This window comes from Cygnus olor, chromosome 1 (assembly GCF_009769625.2).
Source record: "Cygnus olor isolate bCygOlo1 chromosome 1, bCygOlo1.pri.v2, whole genome shotgun sequence".
Lineage (NCBI taxonomy): Eukaryota > Metazoa > Chordata > Aves > Anseriformes > Anatidae > Cygnus > Cygnus olor.
This window is the reverse complement of record NC_049169.1, coordinates 134216902-134241724: the sequence shown is the minus strand read 5'-3', so window position 1 is coordinate 134241724 and position 24823 is coordinate 134216902. Positions and strand designations below refer to the sequence as shown.

General features: G+C 33.9%; 1 protein-coding gene across 1 annotated transcript in view; it reads right to left on the bottom strand.

The window, feature by feature from the left end:
- Window positions 1–7254: 7254 nt before the first annotated feature.
- Window positions 7255–24823, bottom strand: part of NLGN4X (neuroligin 4 X-linked) — a 156950-nt gene continuing 139381 nt past the window's right edge. Inside the window, 2 exon segments of the mRNA XM_040534216.1 lie at window positions 7255–13544; window positions 22451–23240. Coding sequence (XP_040390150.1) covers window positions 12695–13544; window positions 22451–23240 — 1640 coding nt within the window. The 3' untranslated portion in view covers window positions 7255–12694.

Here is a 24823-nt window from a genome sequence, read left to right as displayed (position 1 = left end):
ATATTCCTGGAATGACTTATAATAACTAAATAGGTTTCTTTTTCTTCCGATTAACTAAATACCAGTTTTTTGTTAGAGTATATATAATATATATATGGTCATTGTAGATATTTTAGTTTCTTATTCTATGTTTAATGTGTTCAGAGGAGCTACAGATATCACAGAAATGTTTAAACGACTGCAGAAAATAAAAAAATCTCCACAGCAGAAACGATTTGCCATTTGAAGGTCAAACCTTCTTTTTGAAAAAAGATTTTGAGAAAATTAATCTGATTAAAACATTGTGGTAGATCTTATGTATGCACTTGAGATTCAGACATTCAGAACTAAGCAGTGATCAACTTTAGTTACTTCCACTACCCAGTAAGGAAAAGAAAATATTTTACTCTGATTTGAGGATATCCCTAGTTTGTTTTGTTGTTTCATTTTAAATTATTTTATGCAATTGCATTTTTAGCCTCTGTAATCCTATTTTTTTTTCATGGAGACACAGGTTTGACAAAAATAAATTAGGACATTTTGCTTAATTGAGGTTGTCAGAGGTTCTGACTCCATTCACACTTGCATTTTTAATACAGCAATTTTGGCTAAAATAAAATACTTTAGGCTAAAGTTACTTTTTCTATCAAATGTCAATGGATTATTATTATTTTTTTTAATTCATGCAATTTCATCAGGAATGTAGAACATGATAAAGAATTACCATGTAAACAGCTGTTTTACTTTGATTCTTCAAACTTATGGGTGGTTTTATATCAATTCTTTGTTCTAAAGTTTTCACATTAATGGGAAATCTTGAAAGCATGTAAAAGTTTAAGCTAATGATTATTCAGTAGGTGAAAAGAGAAATAAAATGGGATTTAAAGTACCATATTTACAAACTTTGAATTTAATCAAATAATCTCCATCTTATTCAAGACAGAGAATCTATTTTAAAAATGTTAATTTGTACTTCTGAAGACAGTAGAAAATATGTGTTTAGATAGGCAGCTAGCACATGACGCGAATCACACTCAGCAATAGATGTAAGTTTTGTTTTCTACAAGAATAGAATGTCTTATAGTTTTGTCTTTTATAAATATATAAATGTTGTGGAGGTTTTGTTAAGATTTAAAAAAAAATGTTGCAAGTTAATTTATGGATTGAAAATACATGTTTTAAATGCTTTTAAATTGAGAAAATCTTAAAATGTAGGCTTTGCAGTAGATTATGAGACACCCTAGGAGTTCTGTCCTGTTGATCTGATCACAGAATTGTAATAGAAGTAAAGGAAGCAGTGTTCTCCGTCCCTTAGAACCCTGTGTTCTTAGTTAACACCAGGGTTTATAACTAGAATATAATAAAATGATATAAAGCCCAGCTTTGATACTAGAATGCTCATTTTTTCTGAAACAGAGGATAAACCATTATATATAACTATATGTTCCTTTTGCACAGTGTAGTGAAAAATCTGTTGTTTCTGGCTGTGATATTTACTTAGAAGTTATAAACAAGGTGGAATACTGAAGCCTAACACTGAAATTCATAATTAATCTTCCCAAAATCTCATAATAAAAGTTGCCAAAATAAGTGGAACAACACAAGAAATGCATGCTAGTCAGTGACTGGATTTGATAATGCAAAAAGATTATATTAAAATTAGACCTTAAAATAATATATATATATATATAAACTCTAAAGGTCTGAAGCTTTTTTATTATTAATATTATAATGTTGCATATAATAATAATAATAATAATAATAATAATAATAATAATAATAATAATAATAATTTTGTTGCATATTTCCATTTAGAACATCGTTGTGTGATTGGCTTTTTAGGTTAGTATTAGGAACATGCAGCATAATAGAAAGGGGATATGTTTTGCCACTAACATATTTAACAAAAGATTTGGGGTTCAAAAAGTAGGCAACGAGTAAATTGCAGTGCACTGTTGAATCTTTATACCACCAGGAACAGAATTAGATTTTTTATTAGTTGCGTGTCTGCTATATTTAAAGAAAAAGGAAAAGTAATATCTTTTTGTCAGTGCAATGTGCTGTGCAAAGTCAACAGTCAACCCTTTTTTCATAGGGTTGAGCAGAATTTCAAGACAAGTACGTGTTTTGCAAATGGTTTTAGGACTAAAAAGTTTAGGAGGCACTTTGCAGTTGAAATCAATGGCAGTGTACCACTAGATGAACTTAGACAGCAGGATGAAGTAGCCGAGACATAGTGGGAAACGTCTATCATTTTATGATAGATATTTCCAATGTCTAACATAAAACAACAACCAATATTCCTAAACTGGTGGCCCATTAAATACAAAAATGACAAAGACTGGCGACAGGGCTGTGGGGAAGTGTCAGAAAATCATTTGTTTTGCATCGAAAACAAAAATTTCAAGATCTCAGGCATTTGCTTAGAAGCATGAGGTGCACTCGTAGATCATATGGTTTAATAGGTATCTTCATGCAAAATGAATCCAACTCATCTGCTCCAAGACTGCTTTTAATAGGATCCAAAGTTTAATTTGTGAGGAAAGTTTGATAAATGGGAATTGGGAGATTTGCTTTAACAATATGCTCCTGAAACAAAATACTAATGTAAACACACCTCAGCAGTTCAATATTACTTCTTAGTCATATGTACTGTCTTCTGAATTTTTATTCTTAGTATTATGGGCTTCCTGTTTCTTCTCTCTTCCTGCTTTCTGGTGTATACTTTTCTTCTGAACTCCCTGTGAGTTCAGTTGAAGCAGGCTCAGATCACTTCCCAATTTCTCATCATGTGTCTGTGGTTTACAGCCCCTTTTCTTCTGTAGCTCCTGCCATCCTCCTGACTTGGTTATGTCCATTCTGTATCACTCACTTTTACCCATAACCTCATTTTTCCGTGGATGAATGGTATTCTTTCTCTTTCTCTGAGGAACAACTGAGGACTAGATTCTGCAACAGAATTCTGACAGCTGAGGAGTTATTTTCACTAACTTGGTGAAAATAGACAATCTAAGTTTTCTTCTCACCTTCCCCTCAGTTATATCTGTGCGTCAGTCTGAAGAAAAGCTTGTGTACATCTATGGAAAAAAGATATCATTTAAAAAGACGAGTTCCAAAATCCCTGTGAAATTAATTGGTATTTTTCGTATCCTGTGGTCATAAATAATTGAAAGTAAGTTTTATATTCTTACACTGAAAACTGGCAGCCAGGAAGCAAATAATAACCAAGTACATGTATATGTCATAATTATATCTGTATGTAGAGATAGATGCAGAAACATGCCTCAGATATCTAAATATGTAGACTTCTATATAAAATATAATAATAATAATAAATTAACAAACAAACAAACAAACAAACAAACAAGAAGGAGTGCCAGCTAAGGTTCTGTATTTGCAGATAAATCATCGGATTGCCTATTAAAATAATTGAAATGGTATATCTACCAAAAGCCTTCTTTGTCCAAATAGTGTATCTTATAAAATGAAATAACTTTCATATTTTCATGTTTCAAATCTTACAGCACAGAAACTGCTCAGAAATCAATTGCTAAATCTGTGGAGGCATATAATGATCCCAGAAGTAAAAGCAATACAGTTTTGTGTATTTTTCATTAAATTTTATTTTTTTCACTAAAAAAAAAGAGTTCTTGTAGTTTGCAAATGCAAATCAGTTTGCCTTTTTTTTTTTTTTTTTTTTTTTTTTCATTTGTGTTATAGGTTTCTAAATTCTTCCTGAGGAAAAAAATAAAAAAAAAATAATAAAAAAAATCACAGTCTTAACAAATGTCATGCCCCATCAAGAAGGAGAAAAGTACTATTTTCTTCATTCTATTTTCTTAACAGCTGAAAAAAATATATATATAGAAGGTAATAATTAGTCAACTACTTCAGATCTAAATCATCTCTTCCTGTGAAATTAAAAGGGACAGTGTCATCCTCCTTGCTCATAAAAGTAATATTAGGAAAATTTTAAATAATTGGCTTGTAGAGATAAAAATCAGTATGAATTTGACAGTGGTAAAAAGATGTATGCCACTGAGTCTCTCAAACAACTTTACTGTATCCTTCAAACAATCATTGAAATGAAAAAAATGTTTGAATTGTCCTGTGATTAATTTCTCTATTTTTGAGAAGAGTAGAGATGGCAATAAAACTCTACAAGTTTCAGTGTTCAAACCTCTATACTATGCAAGAAGGCATCAAAAATGGGTAATTACAGGAGACACATAAAGATATGACCAGATCTTGAGTTCAAAACAGAAGAGTATGTATGGTCAGTTTAGTATAGAAGCACTAACTGGAATTTTTCATGTTTACCAACTCCTTCCGGATTACTTGCAGGCTCCATATTCTTAAGTGTGATATTCCAGATCCATAAGAATTTATGGAAATTGCTGAATTACTTTAAAATGCAGTGATCTTATTAATACAAATGGTCTGTGTTTTCTGTTTAGTGGTTGGTGTTCTTTCTCACAATGTGCTTATTGAAAATAGTTTTACATTTATTTTTCATCTTCTAGTAAACTGCTGAGTGTCAAGGAAGTTGTTTGTAAACCAGCTCTGCCAGTGCAGTCATTCAGATATTATTACCACCCCAAAGAGGGCTTTTTTTTTCTGTTTTCAACCTGTGTTAGTCCCTAGATAGATGGCAGCCATCTAGAGGAACAAACTGTCCTCCACAGGAAAAGCCTTTACACACATGATCTAGATGGTGTGTTGGTAGCAGAAGCTGAAGAAGACCAGGTTCCTAAAAGAGGTTCCAGCTGCTCAAAGTTCCAGAAATTAGTATGTTTGGTTTTCTTTATCTGTCTGTTGCAGGTCTGAGAGCTGCTGGCAGTTATTCCATGTGTTCTTAGCAAATATTACTTCATATCCCACAGACTCAGCGAGAAAAGGTAACTAACTTTATACTTACTGTGTATTGAAGCAATAATTTAGAGAGCTGTTGCACACGAAACAACATATTTTAGCTATATGCATGTTCACTTGGTCATTTATCACAGTGCCCCCATCAGACCTCTCCGATTTTAAGTGTGATTTGGAAATGTAATGACACATCTGCAGTTAGATAAGAAGATTCCAGCAACCCTGATTAATGCTGCTCTCACACATTCTGGAGCTCTAAGTTTTGGTAATGAAATTTTTAATTTGATTAATTTGAATCAAACTATTACTGACTTTCTGCTAAATTAATGGTGCAAAATCTACAGTCCAGGGAAAGTACAAAATTTTTTCAATAGCTTATTATAACAGAGAAGAGATAGCCATTAAAGTCTCACAAACCAATCCCATGAGTTACTGTTGTCCAGCAGCTCTCTCACTGGTCACTGCTCCTTGAGTGCCTCCATAGGCTTTTCTTGCATTTGGCAGCTCTTCTACAAACAGAGTGAGGAGCCTGGCTGGTTCTCTCTGTGTCCTGGGAAAAGCTGGTAGCACATTGTTCCTCTATCCCTACTTCTTCCTCATTGTCCTTTGCTGAGAAAAGAAAAAAATTGCTGGTAAACAGCAACCAGTTACTATTCTTTGTTTCTTGATCCCAGTTTCAGCTTAGAGGGACCTAAATAATAAATACAAACACCATTTTTTGATGGTGAAAGGGCAAATGGTTACTGGAACACAGCCTGTTCCAGGGACCTTCCTCAACATAAGGAAAGTGAGAAGAAAAGTAGATTTGGAGCATAATCCTCCTCTGTTGGCCCCTACATAGAAGATGGCTCTCCAGACAGGACCCGTACCTTGCTTCTTTCATTATTACCTCTTTATTGAGTCTGGTACATTGCCTTGCTTGGAATAAAGTGATTTGAAAGTTTATTTTGTCATTTCCTGACACAACTGCACATACCGCTTTGCTGTATTATCTACCATTGCAACACTATTGCCTGGCAAATGTAGGGCATATTGGGATCTAATTTTTATACTTCTCAATACCGAGATGAGCACTATAGATTATGTTCAAAGTATCTAAATCCATATGGTATAGCATTATGATACAATGTCTTTGTCAAAATCCCATTATAATCTCATCTGTACTGATTTCATTTGACTAGTCCCTGTGAAAATGTATCCTTTGAGTGAGTACTTTTTTTCTGTTGACCTTCCACATCGAAATCCATCACACTAAGTTCATATCTTACCATATTATATCATATTGTATTTCTGCCTGACACATTCATTTAGAAACAATGTGCATTTGATTCCTATTTATTTTAAATCGTTCTTCCTGCAATTTCTTTGCTACTGCTTATAGGCAATCTTTAAAGTACAAATTAAAATGCTTTTGTAATATCATCTTCTTTTCCTAAAATATACAAATTCCACTTTAGCTTCTGAAGTCGGATATCCAGTAACTGAAGTGTACTAAACAGTGATGCAACTTCTCTCTATCAAATTGCATGTTGTTGCCTTTACAAAATAACCACTAATGCAGGATATGAGAGTGTGGTCCTCAGTATTTGCAGTTTCTATGAGTTTTACCGTAAGGTCTTGTTTAATTTGATGCAATGTAATGACATTTTAAATCATGTTAATGGTAACTATATTTATTTCCACAGATATGTGAAACAAGTCTCTTCACCAACTGGGAGCCAGTACCCACTTATACCATGAATTCTTGTCATACAAGGCTATCTGTGCCTGACACCTATTAGTTTGCTCTGATGGGAGATATTTTATAAAAGGTTTAAGAAATATAAATGTTTTAGAAAGATTTTTTATGTTCTGATGATGCAGCTTAATTTAAGAAATCTTGCTGGGCGAGAGGATGACAGACTAATTTAACTAATCCTTGATTCAAGATCAATATAGGAAAAAAAAATGCTGACAATGAATAATAGCAATGATATAAACAGCAGAGTAACAGGACAACCTGGCTTCAAGCTGACGTTTCCCACTAAGACATACACCATGTCAAACCACAACTCTTGGGCTGACATAAAGTACAGACATCCATACAGACTGAGGCATTTCAAGGATTATATATATTGTTATGCAAATATTCCTTTACTAGAACATTTTGGACACCTAAAACAGAGCAAGGAAAATGACAAATGAAAAAATACTCTCTCAGTCATACAGCACAGAATGGAACAAATCTGGTGACAAACATAACTGATGTGACAGCAAAAAACGTCATGGAAACATATCTGTACCTCTGAGGGAAGTATCTGATGAATTCATGATAAAAGATATGGGGTGACATGAAACTTGAGTTAGATAGAACAAACATCATACATCACAAGCTGAGGGAAGAAAAAGTGGTCTCTGGAAAAGATTATTACTTTTTTTTTTTTTAATAAAACATAAATAAAGTTCACAATATTTTTTTGTGCCATGTTTTTGGCTGTTGGAGAGAAACATAACTCTGCTCTCTAGTCTAAGCCTGTATATGCCTGTTCTGACTCTAGCCTTTCCTTTTTAATTAAACCTGGAATTTGGGGAATGGGACTACTCTGAAGTGTTTGGATATAGTCCAAACTATAGTCCCTGAAAAGAGGTAGTAGAGGAAGAACTTTTTATGCTTTCAGTATTTGAGAGTCACATGTAGTAGGGAAAACAAAAAGATAACATTAGTTTAATTTCTCATTTACATAAGTGGATATTTCAGAAATGACTAGAACTGGCTGGTAAGGTGTTGTTGTTTTTATGGGAAAGGGGCAGAAAAGGAAGTTGGGAAAATGTAGATATTATAAACATTTGTCAACCTTCAATTTAAATAAATAAATAAATAAATAAATAAATAGATTGAATGTACCTGCTGTATTAAAAGCTTATTTTACATTTCAGTTGTTGCAATACTAATGCATGTTCTCCTTAATTACCACTTTGTCTCAGGGGAATAACAGGTCATTTGGCTTACGACAAAATTCTTTCTCTGATTTGATTTTATGACTGTCTTGTATCCATGTAATCTCTGAGTGGCTTGGTCTTCTTTACCACAGAAAAATTTGGATAAACTAGTTTGTGTAGGCCATAAAAGACTATAAAAGCATAACTTCCTTAAAAAACATAACTATTAGAAGACAGAGTGAGAGCCTTGGTGGCCACAGCTGAACACCAAACAAAATGGTTTGAATCAAAACTGCATCCCAAAGTGAAATGTTGTTTATTATTCTACAGCTCAAGCAAGATATTTAGATATTTCCAAAACCCTTCCTTTTCATTTGCATTCATAAAAGGTCAATATCTTACTTGTCAGTCTAATGTGAGGTGCTGAGAAATATTTTAAAATATTATGATATTAAATACATAATATCATAATTTCTAGTGGGATGAAAATCCCAGGTTTTACCAGCTGCTAATGGCCTCTGGAGAGATTCAGGTTGATGAGGTTTGTGATGTCAAACAGCTGTAGATGAAAATACGAGAAAAAGTTGACAATAATTAAATAATACAGATGCAAAACTACAAATCTGAAACAAGCACGTAATTGTCATGCTATTCTTTTGTATGATTTTTATGTGATATTAAATACCATTAAATTGTCATACTTTTAAGTGTAAATAGGAACATACTAATCTGCAGATTTATATTTCAGACAGTAAAGAAAGAAAACAACACAATATTTAGTTAGCGTGAACAAACTTCTGAAGCTTTTTTTTTTTAATGTGAAATTCATTAACTGAAAAGAAAAAAAAAAAAAAAGTTATTTATTGAGTTCACCCAGCAATTTAAGGTGAAAAATTCACAGAAATGACACAATTATAGCCTCTTTTCCTGTGTATGAATTATCTCAAAACAAGCTGTGAAATTTCAGAGATTACTTGTAATTAAACATATTTGCTGAACAATTCTAAATCTGCAGTTTATTTGCAAAAGCTTTATATACAAATTGAATATTCAAAATTCAAGCTGCTTGATTAGGTCAGTAGGCACATAATATGTTTCTATCTCAGAAGCTTGATTTTTCATATCAAAAATCTGATATGAATCATTCAGAATTTGCTTTTTGCAAATACTCTTCAATAATATACTCAAAATTCATCAAACCTTATTGTTAGTACCTCTATTCAACAGAATAATTACAGAAAGCAAACAATGTCCAGCCAACGTTGCTAAAATATTTATGTACCTTTCCAGTGAAGAGAAACCTGGCTGATAAAAGGAATTTAACAGCATAAAAGAAAAAATTATATTTGCTTACTCAACTTTAAAAAGAAAAATGATATTGGCATACCTGCAATATATGTAAATCCTCTAAATATATACGAGTAGCTTATATTGCTACTCCTACATATTTTTTCTTAAAAAAAAAAAAAAAAAAAGTAATTTATCTGAATTTTAAATACTAAATTAAAGTATATTTCCTTGCAGAGGCTAAAAGCATTAATTTTTCTGAATTATTTTAAACCTTACTTTGGAAGGTAACATTTTTCAGCTGCTAAGCTATACACCACTATGGGAAGCTGCTTACCTAAGCTTTTTTTCAGTGCTATAGAAAATACTAAAACAACAATTAAACTATTACTTCAGTGGGAGTTGCAGTGCATACAGGTAATAACTATATGGAGCTTATCTCCATAGTCAGAGTTTCTTTCTTTTTACTGGTAGGCTTATAGAACTACAATAGCCATGAAAACTCAAAGCTAACTTAAAAGTGCAACCTCTGTTACTTTAATATTTTTGTACTGTGTATCAAGGCATCATTTACATTAGATAATGAAGAGGAGATGCGGCGGAAAACATACCTCTGAAAGACTTTCTAAAAAAAAAAAAAAAAATATGAACAAGTAGTTCTTTGCACAAAGCATTAGAAAATACTGTGATATTTTATTATTAAAAATGCTGCTGAAAAGTTTATACATATGTGTCCAGCCATATATATCTTCTATCATTACTTAAGGCAAAAAACAAAAAATCGCAAAACAATAACAGAAGAAACCATTAAACCCTGCGTGCCTCTTAAGGTCAAGAATATAAGCCTGGGAAAGTACTTTTGTTTTTCTTTTACAGTTTGTAAAGTATATTTTGTTATCATTATTATAGAATTCTATGAAGACCCTATAAATCTGTTCCCTCTATAAATCATACATCATTCCAGATGTATTAAATTATTAAATCAACTTGATTATAATTACTTTTAAAAGCTAAAATCATTCACTTACAGGAACTTTTTTTTTTTTTTAAACCCAAATGTCACAAGCCTGACACAGTACTGTACATATTGCTAGCAGAAGACAATTGGAAGTACTAAACAAATACTGTAATTCACATTACAAACATACCCAACTGATTATGATGCCAAGCATCATTACCATTTTTCTTTTCATTTTTTTTTTTTTTTTTCTTTTTTTGTTATGTTTTTCACCTTTTTTTTTTTTTTTTTTTTTTTTTTTTCTTAAGAGTTACGAGCTGCTGCATCTCGGCTGAGGCATTACATAGGTGGTGGAAATGGCCTGGTATAGAGATAGCATTAATCAACATTATGTGATGGATCAGTGAAAAAGATGGTTTTCCATTTGCTACTATTTGCACTTTGGGCTTGTTGCTTCACCACATTCCAACCTACGTATCCAGGTCAGGTGTATGGTGCATTTATTACATATAAGGGATTATATAATCCACATATTGTGTTTTTATAGTGTCATTAACTTTCTTTTTATTTCTTTCCTTCAGAATGTTTTACTGCCTGCTACGACAAGGAGTCATTCAGATGAATAGGCCTCGGTCTTCAACTTTTTTTGTTGAAGTGACTATTCCAAGATGTCTCATTAGAAAAAAAAAAAAAAAAAAAAAAAAAAAAAAAAGGAAGTATAGAAAACAAAAAGAGGTACAAGGCATCCTGTGTTAGATTCTTATGGGACATATGATATTGATGCAGCTTAGTCATGAATTTATAGTACAAAATACATCTGGGATAATCATGTTCGAGTGCAGACCAATTTTGTTCAAATATCTTTGGTTACAATCTCTTGATGCAGTAACGTTCTAAAATACAAAGTGATCTTCATCTGTGAGAACTTATTTTTAGCTTTTCACATTCAAATCAGTTGTTTGAATCAAACTCCTAAATTTCTTGTTTGGTAGCTCTTCTTGGATCTTAGTTTTCCAGTGAAGGAAGGGCAAAAGGGAATAATCAGCTAAGAACTTTGCCTTTCCCGACAATGATATTATCTGGAATTTTTGGTTACATTCAGTTGCAAGACATCTGATGAATTCTCTGCTTCTGTCTCCATAATATTCACCAACTATGTGATTGCTGTGTAACAAAGCAGCAAAGCATTTTCTGATAGGTAGGTGCTCCTCTCAAGGACAAAGCCAGGCAGAGAAGTTCTCTAAACCATGATAATTTCTGAACTCTTTCTGAAAACTTTAAAAAACAGCTATCCATCCAAGTCACCATTTCCCCACTTTCATTTTGTCGTTGTTGTTGTTTCGTTTTTGTTTTTGTTTGTTTAGTAAAGCTGAGAAGGTGCTCTCTCAGCTGAGACCCTTCTGCAACTGCTGGTGAATATAGAATTAGTTTTCCTCAGAAAAAGTTGACCAAAACATAAGCTTTCTTAGATATTGTCAGGGCACAAAACTCTTCCTAATGTACCACAATAACCGAGAACTACAAACTGGACTCTTTGTATATACATTATTGGATGTCTCTTGGTTCAGTTCGACAAGCTTATTATGGTAAAGTGTTTTGTTTTTTTTTTTCATATCTTTTTTTCCATTTTCCGATCCATTGCTGTGTTGCAATTTAATAAAGGCTAACACAAAATTAAATTATATATATATATAAAATGTTTCAGAAAAAAAGCAAAAGTCTCCTATGAATACTTTAACATGCACTAGTGTAACCTGTAAGAGAAAATATGCAGGTCACACAGACAACTGTATCCTCTGCATGACACCATGGCCTCATATAAATGAAACATGTTAGAAAAACCGCATGATTTTAGTTTACCACTAGTAATTAAGAAGTAAATCCTCCTTTGGCCTGGAGGAAACAGAGGTGATATGACTAATGTATATACACATAGGTCACAACCGAATGCACAATCTTTCTAAAAGCTCTTTTCAAACTGAAAACATCAATAAAAGCTTATTTTTTGTTGTTTTTAAACTCACAGCTATGTACATTTTTACAAAGTTTCTTTAAATATAGTTCAGGCTGGCAAGTCATCTCTTTGCACAGAACTATACGTATTTTACTGCATAGTCAGTCCTCCTCTTTTTTTTTTTTAATTTTTGTTTTTAAGAATAAAATTTTATTTCTTTCCCCCATCTGGATTACAGCTTCATATGCTGGGAAAAAGCCCATGGTGATGTCTTTGTTTTAACAAGGGCCATTCATGGTATGGCACATAAAGATTTTTTTATTATTATTTTATTTATTAAAAAAAAAAAAAAAAAAAGAACAAACACCTGTACAGTCACTGGCTCTGTGTTCCAGAAGACTCTGCTTGTTACACTCAAAACACCATTTTAAGTGATTTCTTCTGGACTCAACTTTCAATTAAAGGGGTTGAGATCTTAAAGCAGTATCGTAACAGCAATGTACACTTTTCACATTTCACAGGGTTTGTACTTGATCTTTAATATCAGAGAGTTTCTGTGGGAAGGATCAGTAAGAAAATAATGACTGTCCTTCTCTTTTACTTTTTTTTTTTTTTTTACTTTATATTTTGACAAGTTGTTCAATGGATGGTATTATAACTTTTTCTTCTTCTATTTATTTATTTTCTTTCTTCCAGGTGGCTTGTGAGGGTATAGTGGAAGGGCTGAGCTATACCCTAGTGGTCGAATGTCCATGGGGCAAATTCGTACTGTTTTGTCCTCCACTGAACGTGTTGAAAGTATGCAAAGGCTGCATTCCTGTTAATGTATTTGGGATCATGGTTATGGTGTTGGGAGTCATGAGTGGGATGTCATCTGGGGACCTTCTCAAAGTGAGTGTGTAGTCAGGTGGGCAGGTTAGTCTCAGCGTGTCATGGGCCTGCAGTGATTCACACTCATGGTCATGTTCCAGCTGTTTCATCTGCAAGGACATGATCTCTTCATTTTGTATGTGCGCAATATCATTGGTTGTGTTCCTCTGGGGACTAGGGCGCCTGTGAGTCTCGTGACGCCGCTTGTCCTTCTTGTAATATAATGCAGCAAAAGCTAAAATATTGAGGAACAGCAAGGACGCCCCCACAGCAATGGTGACACTCAACTCTGTGGAGTAATCTCGCTTGTTTTCTATCAGAACTGTTGTATCCTCAGGAGCTGTTTTATGGGTGTCTTTGGAATGTTTGGGGTTGTTGGCAGGTGTCATTGCTGGGCGTTTGGTAGCTGGCCACAATTTACCAGGAGAACGTCGGGTAACATAAGGAAATGATGTCATGTCAGGAGGGGGGACTTTAGTTGTTGTGGAAACATATTGAAATATTTCATTCAGGTTGTGAAGGTGTGGAACAAGCTCCAACCAAAAAGCAACTTTTGTTGCTCGATAGTGATCACGAACTCGGGGTTTCAGGCCAATATGGAGATAAAGCTGATCTTTAGGATTGTATTTGGACCAGGCTACTTCTTCAAAGCGGTTGGGTTTTGTGTGGATGAACTTTGTGTCTTGTGGAACAGGCTGGTTTGGATCTCTACAAAAATAAAAACAAGCAATATTACAGTTATTTAAAAATAGCAACAACAACAACAACAATAAAAACCTCTGTCTTTTAGTTAATCCTATCCTTATATCCTTATATCCTTATATCCTTATATCCTTATATCCTATACTTAACCTAAAAACAGAAGAAATATTTCCCCAAATTTACAACAGATGCTAATATATACACAAAAGAAAAAAAATACTTACTATACAGTGTACCACAGACACTGTAATATTTCTTTACATGAAAACAGAAAAAGGGATGTGTTCAGCTCCCAAAAGCTCATCTGGAGTTCTGTGAGTCAGTCTCATACTCCAAAGCAGTCTTAGAGAGGTACTAATTATCTTCCCCCATAGTTAGTAAAGGTGTAGTTTCAGGTCTTCTCAAGATTTGACATTAACATTCTCATTTAAGGTACCACTACTTCCACTGCTGCAAGCAATAAATATAAGCATCTAATCTCTGTAGCAATGTTGGAAATCCATGTGACCATGAGAATTTATACCAGCTGTATATGACCTTAAAAACTTCAAAATGTGAAGTAGCAGGGCTAATACGTGTAAACGGGTACAATTTGTCTTTCTGTTCCTTTACTGAGCTGTTAATACCCCTTTGTTCAGAGACCTACTCTTGGAAAAAGCCTTTGAACTATTTTTATGTCACAAATCATTCCATCATTTGCATTAAGAGAAAACTGCCTTGTGCTCAGTACTACTAAATATCTATACTTAATGGACTTAGAACAGTGAGTCTTAATTCTATCCCAGCTTCTAGGGATGAGACTTATGTTAGCTGTCAACAAGTTTTATAGTAGTTAAGTAGCAGTAGAGATAAGAGTAGCACGGTACAGTAGCACAGAGATAATTTAAAAATTGTTAACCCAAATATTTAATTGAAATAATGCCTTTCCTATTTATTTATTTTTTTCATTTCAAAACATTTTAAAATAACAGCAAACATATGGACTCAAAGGCATTTAAATACAGTTGGTGTACATGTATGTTTATAATTTTGTTAAACACTATAAATATGACTTTGTCTGGGCGTGGACAAATACAGGATTTAAAACAACAATCATAGTGTAATATTTTGTTCTGCATGAGTTCGAATCTTCTATAGTAGTAAAGCATATTTTCTGGGACTTTGTGATAAATTATACTAAGAGTATAAGATCCACTTTATGTGCATTACTCTGAGAACCATCCATTCTCCTTTCCATTCCCATATACATTATTTTATTTCATGTGAAAATGATTTTAATATTTTCCTTTTCTTCCAATATACTGTCATATATGTCCTGGGAATACCAAGACTTACTGCTACAGATTTTAAAGCCTTTTTTTTTTTTTTTTCTTTTCAGTTTTCAAAAGCTCTTGAGCATGATTGCCTAGTTTAGTGTTCCTTTGTTATTCATTAACTATTAGCTATTCCTTAACTATTCTTAGAATAACATGCTAATTTGGGTTTAATAATCTTATGATTCCTGCATTCACCTCTTTACTTGAAAGAATTAATCTTTTTTTTTTTTGAAGAATTTTATTTCTATAAAATTTTAGTACTTTGTTTTACTTATGTTTGTGGGATTTTTTTCCCCCCATATTACCATGTATCAAATCTTTCCCATCTCAATAACATACACATTAAGAATTCTAGAACTGTGGCTGTTTTTTAATAATTATTTTATATTATTTGATGATATTTTACAGAGTAAAAATTAGACAAATCCTGTAAATTCTGAAAAAAATAGAAGTTAGTTTCTTAGTAATTGTTCATCCTGGCCGAAACTTGGATTAATTTCCATTTTCAAGCAGTGGGGGAGTAGATTTTAATATGGCGTTAGTCTGAGGAATTGTATCATGCATTCAAGAGGGAAAGAAATGTATTTCTTCTGTTCTTAAAGAGCAGACTGAAGGATTTGGCAAATATAGACAGGAAAATATTTTTCCAGTACAATATATCTACCTTCAGGCTCAACGCATAAATTTCAAAACAAACAAAAAATCCACAAGTTTATTAAAATGCAATTTATTTTTTTTTGTTGTTGTTGTTCAGAAACTCAAAATCCCGGAAGAGCTACAGCACAAAATCCCCCTTGTGTTCTCCCCACTTGCTGTTCTGATTCACAGCACGAAAGACTCTAGGAAGCATCCTATAAAAGACATAAGCTAGCTCACAAAAATGAGTTATACTTCATACACAGTAGTAGGAGATGAAGAAGCTGAGCAGTCCAGCTGACTGGACTAATCCTTTTCCCCTTCTCCTTCCCCAGATGGAGGTGAAAGAGGGGATGGAGGAATCCTGGCCCTGTTGAAGGTAATGGAAAGTTTACCTATGTTTAAATTTAAAGTACCAAAGTGTTTAGATTATATTTTAATGGACCTATAAACATGACAGGAGATGATGATTTTAGCAAATAAAAGTTTTTGAAATTAACATTCTCTTTTCCTACAGCCTACAAAACATGTAAATAAACACCTCCACTTCTTTCCCTCTCTTCTATTCAGCATCTCTATGTCTTCTTTTTAACTGTATCTATTAGGAATAGCAAATTCTACTGCATCTTTTTTCAGACATGAGAGAGAAGCCTCCTTCAAACACAAGAGAGAAACTTACAGACATGTGAGGATAATGCTGTATTTCAGTACTTTTTTACATGTCTCTGCATGGGCATAAAGTTGTCCATTGAAACAAGGCACAGAAAAAAAGAAAGGTTAAAAAATAAAAAATAAAAGAGGGTCAGCTAGTCCTAAAGACAGGTCATTGTTTTTCTTAGGGTATCAGAATTGTACTTTTGGCATCAAATCTAGAGTGATCACTTAATAACTGAACCGATGGTCTAAATACTGTCACTGAATTTGGAGAATGTGTAGATTTTTTTTTTTCCAAAAGAAAATTAAATGACTAAATGCAGTCCTAGACAAAGAATCTACTAATGAATGGATCTTAGTTTTACAGACCTATTCTAATACAATTCTAATTCTAATTATTTTACAGACCTATTCTAATTTACCAAAATTATACATTATAAGAAGGTTTTTACTTTCCTTGGCCCTTCTACGCTCACTGGTGATAAAATCATAAGGTTACAACTTATGACACGTTAAGTCTTTTCCTTGTGATGTTGGAAAGTTTATCTTATAAATATTTTTCCAGCGTCCTACTATAAATACTTTTCCAGTATTATAAACATAAAATATAGATGTAATCATTTCTACTAAACAGTTATGTGTTTGACAAAACATTTGATCCGCTACTTTAATGACAGATTTCCTTTTTCTCTCTTTTTTTTTTTTTTTTCTTTTTTTTTCCAGCTTATAACGTCACTGGTGTTTATGGATATTCTTGAGGTTTAAATTCAAGAAGGCACAGAAAAAAGACTGCTGAAATATCCTCCTTTAAAAATCCATTCTAATCATTATGATAGAAATATAATCTGACCAATATGTTTTCAGTTCTGAACTTCTTCAATTAATGGATGTCATAATGGATAATGGTTCCCAATCCCACTAGTTGACAGTTTTATTTATTTATTTTATTTTATTTTATTTTATTTTATTTTATTTTATTTTATTTTATTTATCCTATTGCTAGAACAAAATTGATGGTTATTTCTCATTTTGTTCTCTGATTATTTATTTCCATAATTTACAGGATCCAGTTTAAACACATTCTCTATCAAAAATGCCCCCATTATTAAATGCTTGTATGCAATATATATTGTGGTCTTTCTTGTCCTGTCTAAAGTATTTTTATTAACATGCAGAATCATCTGATTTCACTTATCATTTTCTTTCCCCCACTGTCAATCTACACTGCTTTTGCTCAATTTAACATGTTGCTGTTTATTTTCATTTAATTCACACCTCATGGGCTACAAACGTACATTCAAAGCATTGATTTTTTCTCAAGCATAAATGAGTCTGCAATGAATGCTGACTGAACAGTAACACACATTCCTATTCACAAGGTGAATTATTAGATGACCTATAGGACAAATGAGGGAACTGAGTATTTCATACCTGGTGATATTGGCACTGGAAAAATGTCAAGAAATGTTAGGAAATTTTCTCTTATTCAGAATTCCACATGGCATGTTAAAATGCCATTCATCTTTTATGTGCTTTTGCAAAGCATTAACTATTAGTCAGCATAATGGAGCTGTTACATTAATGCATTTAAAGTGTTTCATTTTTTTTTTTGGTAACATTCTCTGACTTCATCAGAGAGTAAAATGTCTCAACAGTTACACACTGAGCCTGTCTCTAAGACACTGAAAGGCCCATTGATAATGTATTTTCTTTATTTTCTTTTTACTCCATATTAAACAAATAAACAAAAAAAAAAAACATGACCACCACTAACAAAAAAAAAATAATAATCTCTGTAGACCTTCTTCATGCTTACACCGATTTTTCAAGTTGTCACAGTAATAATAGTGATGTAGCTACTCCTGCCTGAAGCACTAGTACGGAAGGTACACAGGCATGTTTTTTTTTTTTTTTTTTTTTTTTTTTTTCCCTTATCTCCTTTCCTCACTTATCACCAAGTCCCAAGTTACATGCTCTCAGTCAGCTATTGTAAATATTGTAGAAAACATACCGTAAGTACTCCGTTTCATTTGACCAACAGACTTACTCTTGGAAATGTTTTTTTCTTCAGACAAAAACATCAAAAGAAATGCAACCCATAAAACAGTTCAGAGAGAGAATTTGTTTGAAAACACATTTTAATCATTGGAAATTTAATTAGGTCTTGCTTTAGAAAGCTGAACTGAATGTAAAATTTAGATATCTTTATTAACTCAGATAATAAGGAATCAATGGCAGTAAAATAACTCAGGAGTATTCTTCCAATTTAAAAAGGAATCAAGGATACGTCTTTCCAACCTATATCTTTCCCATCTCCAACCCAGGCAGAGCTGGATGAATGAGGGCAAAAATAGAGTATTGTAACTACTCAAAAGAGGGTAATTTTTAGAAACCCAATAGATGCCTTTGAGAGCATGTTTTCATATCTACTGTATGAATCTTCAAATCCTTCTTCACAAGCATGTAGCTGGCAGACTATCTGTTAAGGGCTAGAACACAACCCCTCACATGGTTCACTCTCCCTATGTTGATGTATCTGTGAAGGATGTAACATGGCCCTAACATTTGAACATATAAACATTTGAACATTTGCTGAACATTTGAGCATATAAAATTTCCATTACGGTAGGATAGTACTATTGGCAGCAGACTAAAGCTTTAAGTGTACCTCTTAATGAAGCTCTCACATATAATTTTCCACATAGTGGAATGAAAAGCCATATATTCATGTCATTTTTATATCCCAAATGTAGTTTCTCATGCCTACTTTGTAACAAATTATTTCCCTATTTCTAAGCCATGCTAGAAACAATATTTTAAAAGTCTAAGAGGACTGTGAATGTAAAAAACAAACAAACAAAATAATAATAAAATAATAGCAAGGTAAAAAATGGAGGATTAGCAAAAGCATCTTCTAAGTATTCATTTTAAGCATGACTCATTTGCCATTAAACAGTGATTTTAATTGTCACCACTTATTTGCTAGTAACTGTCTTCAAAGTAAAACACAATAAAGCACTGTATTTTGCTCTGTGCTTTTAACACCTAGTGATTTTACAGGATTGACCTGCCCTCCAAACCTAGCTTTGGCAGTTCATTAAACAACAGTGACAGCGGGTCAGTTAAAAGGCATCAAAATGATGCACTACCTGAGCTATAATTATACAATAAGTACCTGGGTGTTGTCTCTGTGGGACAGTCATTGAGACTCAAAGAATCTCAGAGACATTAAAACAAAACAAACAAACAAAAAAAATTGACAGTTTTAGTGTTTAAGGGCCACCTACAGGGAAACATCAAATGGCAAAATCTGTCACTTAACAGATTTTTCATATTTTTTGCCATGGGTACAAACAGAAATAATGCCCAGTTCAGGATAAGGGAAATTATTAATTTAAAATTATTAATTTAATAAATGGTGGAAAAAAAAAAAAAAAAAAGAAAAAAAAAAATGCTCACCAACCCTTTACTTTTTGAGAGTTGTAGGACCTCAAAGTACACCACATAGATTTCAGATTGCATGTGGCGGTGTAGATAGAAGAATGGTTTCTCCATATATGCTCTCGATATATGGACAGCAGCCCCGCAGAGAAGGATCTGGGGTTGTGGTTAATAGCAAACTGAATATAAGCCAGCAGTGTGCCCTAGCAGCCAGGAGGGCCAATTGTATCCTGGGGTGCATCAAGCATGGCATTGCTAGTCGGCTGAGAGAAATGATTGTCCTGCTCTACTCTACGCTGGTGCGGCCTCACCTCGAATACTGAGTGCACTTCTGGGCACCACAGTACAGAAAGGATGTGAAACTCTTGGAGAGTGTCCAGAGAAGGGCTACAAAGATGGTCAAGGGCCTAGAGAGGAAGACGTACGAGGAGCGGCTGAGGTCACTTTGGCCTGTTCAGCCTAGAAAAGAAAAGACTGAGGGGAGACCTCATCGTGGTCTTCAGTTTCCTCATGAGGGGGAGTGGAGGGGCAGGTGCTGATCTATATTCTCTTTAGTGGCCAATGATATGACCCGAGGGAATGGTGTCAAACTGTGACAGGGGAGGTTCAGGCTAGACATCAGGAAGAGGTTGTTCACCGAGAGGGTTGTCTTGCCCTGGAACAGGCTCCCCAGGGATGTTGTCACAACACCAAGCCTGTCAGAGTTTAAGAAACATTTGGACTATGCTGTTAGTCATATGGTCTGAATTTTTGGGTAGACCTGTGTGGTGCCGGGAGTTGGACACGATGATCCTTATAAGGCTCTTCCAACTTGGGATATTCTATGGTTCTATGCTTCTATGATATATGTGCCCTGTTACTTCTGTTTTGAGGTGATACAAGCTTCCCTTTACCATTGGAGGTACCAGTGGTTACAGAGAAAATACAATCTTAAAATATTATTTTCCTACAAGTATTCTCCTGTATTATCCAGAATAATTAATATTATATTAAATATTACTAATAATTATATTGTTCATATAAAACAAGCAGAAAGGAAAAAAAAAAAAAAGGTATCTTGGGTCGGTCTTTCCCCTCACCTGGGAAAAATGAATTTTTACATCTAGAGATCTTTTAGAATAATGTATCTTTCTGTCTACAACATGGCAAGTTTGTAATGCTACATTTCTGTCTCATCAACTATAGGGAGGCTTCAGAAATGATTCATGGCTATCCTGAAGTACCTGCTATATTATGTAGGTGTAGTATGACCATGGATTCATAACTGGTTGATGGTATGTATAGGTTGCTGAAATTAGCTTTCACGTAGCAACAGCTGTAAACTGCTTGCAACTACAAGTAATGGGACTGTGAGAAGCTCCTCAAATATTGCTTAAATACAACTTATTCTACATGGGACAATCATAAAGAAATTAAATGTAACAGCGAGACTGTAGAGATCTCCATAACAATTCCAAACACGTCTATTTGGAAGAATATGAAGTCCTCTACGTATACGTGACACTTGATCCATACAAATAAAGACATAATGATGGTAAAATAGTCTTCCTGAGTGTGCAGTACAGCCAGCATGCGGCATTCTCTGTCCATAAACCAAGCTTTTGTCCTTAAGTTTGTCGAAACCAGTCATCCAACTGATGACTTATTGTTTCCAAAAACATCTAAATATTCCACAGTTCATTCACTCTTGTTGTAGCCCTTTGGGATTTCTGTATTTGAAAGTACCTGCTTGTCTAAGATGCAATGCAACAAAAGCTTTCTTTTTCCTTGTAAAGTGACCTGAAGCATTTGATTGTTTCTTACTCAATTCATGCTCAAGGTTTTTGTTCAGTCTGCAAAATCTTCCTCCCTTGAACATTGTTTGGATTCATTAAAGGCTGTTAGAGCTCTATGGTTCACACTAGGCATCTCTGAATTTTTCTTATAGTGCTGCATACCATTCACCGCACTGCAGTAAAGCTGCAGTTTCCAGAGTCCTATCCTGCCATTAAACTTTCATTGGAAAGATTTACAGCCCCTTTGTGCCACAAGTATCTTTGTTTTAATTCAGTACCGAAGACTCAAGGTTAACAAAAAAGCCCTTGCTGTTCAAGTAAAACACTGCAGTATTCTTTAGAGGAATGTTATAGAAAGCGGGCAGAAATTATTAATGGCGCTCACAGATTAAGCTGTTTTGAGGGCTCTTTCTTTGATGTTTACAACTGTATTTCAGCAAAACCTTGATGTCTCTATTTTGTAAGCAGAATTAATTTAAATGTTCAACATTCTCAAAGCAAAATTTATATCTGAGTCTTTTCTTCATCCTGGTGAAGTGCTTTGTAGCCATTACAGCCACCAGAGGGAAAAAAAAATTATTTCCAATGTCTGCCTGATCCACTTCTTCCCTGAGTTTCTGTTCCTATGAAAGTCACTAAAATAAATAAAAATAAATAAAATAAAATAAAACAAAATAAAATAAAATACTAATAATAGTAATAATAATAAAACTTCTTTACTTTTGTAAGACATAATTGCTATCTGTGTGACAGTTCCTTCTTCAAGTAGAAGACATTTCTTCTGATTTTTCAGTATCTTAGTGAGCTTTTTTTTCCCTGAGATGTGTATTTTCTTAATAATTTTCCTATTTTTAAATCAAAAATACAGTGCTTTATTCTTCTCACTGAGCTACTGAAAAAAATAGTTTGAGGGAACACACTAATTAAAAATGTATTAAATATGAATAAGCCCCAGTTACATACTGCCTCATGCATACCAAATAGTGCTATAATACTACAGCACAATCAGGGTTTGAGGCCATTGCCATGGAATGTTGACTAGCTTAGTAGTATGTTATCAACCAAAAGGAATGCTGAAGGTCAGACTTACCCAGTTTTGGCGAAGTTAGTCCAATATGTCATAACTACTGCACTGAGCATGACATCATTCTTGGAAAAATTGCAATTGAACAGTTCTGTTGGGCCAATCATAGGAATGCCAAACACATAAGGGACTTCATCACCATGAGCTGAATCAGCCCAGCTTGGTTTCATTTCACTTTGGCAGTGGTGATAAAATGCATAGAAATATGTCGGAGATCCATACTGGGCATGAAGGTCAGCAGTGGCAACGGCAGGAGCAACCCACTGGTGGTCAGTAAAAAGAGCTACCAGAGTCTTCCGTCTTGTTTCAGGGTTTTCTTTGTCTGCCCAATCGGTGTACATGAATTTAATGGTCTCTCGCAGTGTATCTTTCCCTTCTGGATAACCATATAGATTGTCCACAAAATTGGAGACAGAAAAGTCAAAATCATTGGGGGAAACACCATCTTCATTGTCTACTATGCCATCCACAAATTTTAAACCTTCTCCTTGATTCACACCCAGCATTATATCATAGTTAAGGAATTCTCCTTGCTCCATGAGAATCTGGGGGTCATCTGGAATCACATCTCCATCTATCACAGGCCCAAAGGCAATGTGGTACGTGGCTGGAGTGATGGTCTGTTGAATGAGTTCTTTGTAATTCTTATTTCGAAGGCATTCAACCAAATCAGTGGTATCCAGCATGTCACAGCCGACTTTATCTGCCAATATCCTGGTGTACTTGGCAGGCTGGTAGTTCACTGCCCAGCTGGACAGGGCTGTTCCACTCTGTATGATTGCCTTTTGGAACAAACCTGCAGGTGCAAATTGTTTAAATACAAATCGAGTTATATATTACAAATAATAAATAAAATAAAATAAAATAAAATAAAATAAAATAAAATATAAAATAAAATCAGCATTCACTAAACAAAGAATGTATTGATTATACAATAACTAAAGGATGCATATTCTTGTATTCCAATTCAGTTTCTATATGTTCTACTCACTGCTCCTTTTTAATAGTATATGTAATAGGCTATTAATTAAACTCTCTCTTGTTCTTGACGCTCATATACTGAAAGCATGAAGGTTTCAGGTTACTGTTTCAAGAACAAAACTTGTGCTTGTACTGCAGTTTTCTTGCATTTTTAGTTTAAATGCTAGTCCCCTGGCTTTAACACAGTGGTAAACCTGTAAAAATTTCTTTAAAGGAGTGGCAACTACAAGCAATCATATCCTCTTCGCCATGTAAATGACTCTCATAAATGCATTCTTCAGTAGTTTAAAGGTCAAATGAAAATTACACACTCTTGTTTCCTTCACAGAAGCTATGCATCATATAATTTGAAAAAATCTGCTCTGCTAAAATCAATTTAATAGGCTTGAACCTTCTCCTCTGACATCATTTTTCATTACCACCTGAGAGTGTGCATATATATATATATATATATAGTGTTAGTAATGCTTATATGGTGAATTAAAATGTGTTTGCGTATTTTAGAAGAAAATAAGACAAAATCGAATAGTTCTGGTTGTTTTATATTTTTATAATATTGAAAAAAAAAAAAGAAGAAAAAAAAAAAAGACCCAGGCTGAAGGATTTCTTTGTGGCACCAGAGCACTGCAGATCAACTGGAGCTTATTGGAGAATCACACCCATCTTCTTTTTCCTGGTAAGATAACTAAAATGGCCTATTGTATACTTAAACTAAAAAGCCTGAGCCTCTTCTGCACATGGTTTCTACACTCAAGCTCTTGAAATACCGAAGACAGCAAGAGCTACAAAAATATTTGAAGACCTTGAAGCATTTACAGGGAAAGTGGGCTGTGGTCAATACACCTTTGTGATGACTACTTACTGCACAGGGTATTAAATTTCAGTAATGCAATTAGTTGATTGTTTTCATTGTTCCATCTGCTTGCTTTTAGCAGGGATTACTCAACAGTTACTCACTTCATAGTATTGTATCAATTCCCTGAGTTGTCAGGAATAACTCTATGTACTTTCAAATAGGATATGTTTACTAGCTGCCTTGCTACAAATGACTGCTATGGCTTAGATTTCTGCCATAGATTTCTGTATGTTTGATTATGATAGGAGTAACATGGAGTTATAAATACAATACATATTTGTTTGTTTGTTTGTTTTGGCAAGGTTTATGTAGCAGGGGGGCTGTAGGGGCAGGCACTATAAGCAGAGTCCAGAAGCTGCCCCATATTAGATAAGAGCCAGTTCCAGCTTTTCCCTCTTAGAAAAGGGACCCACCACTGGACAAAGTTGATCCAATGAGTGACACTGGTTGTGTTTTTGTGAGAGCATGGTTAAGAAAGGAAAATAGCTGCTGTGCCACAGCAGCTGGGATAGATGAGTGAGATAATGTTGAGAGAGATAGCC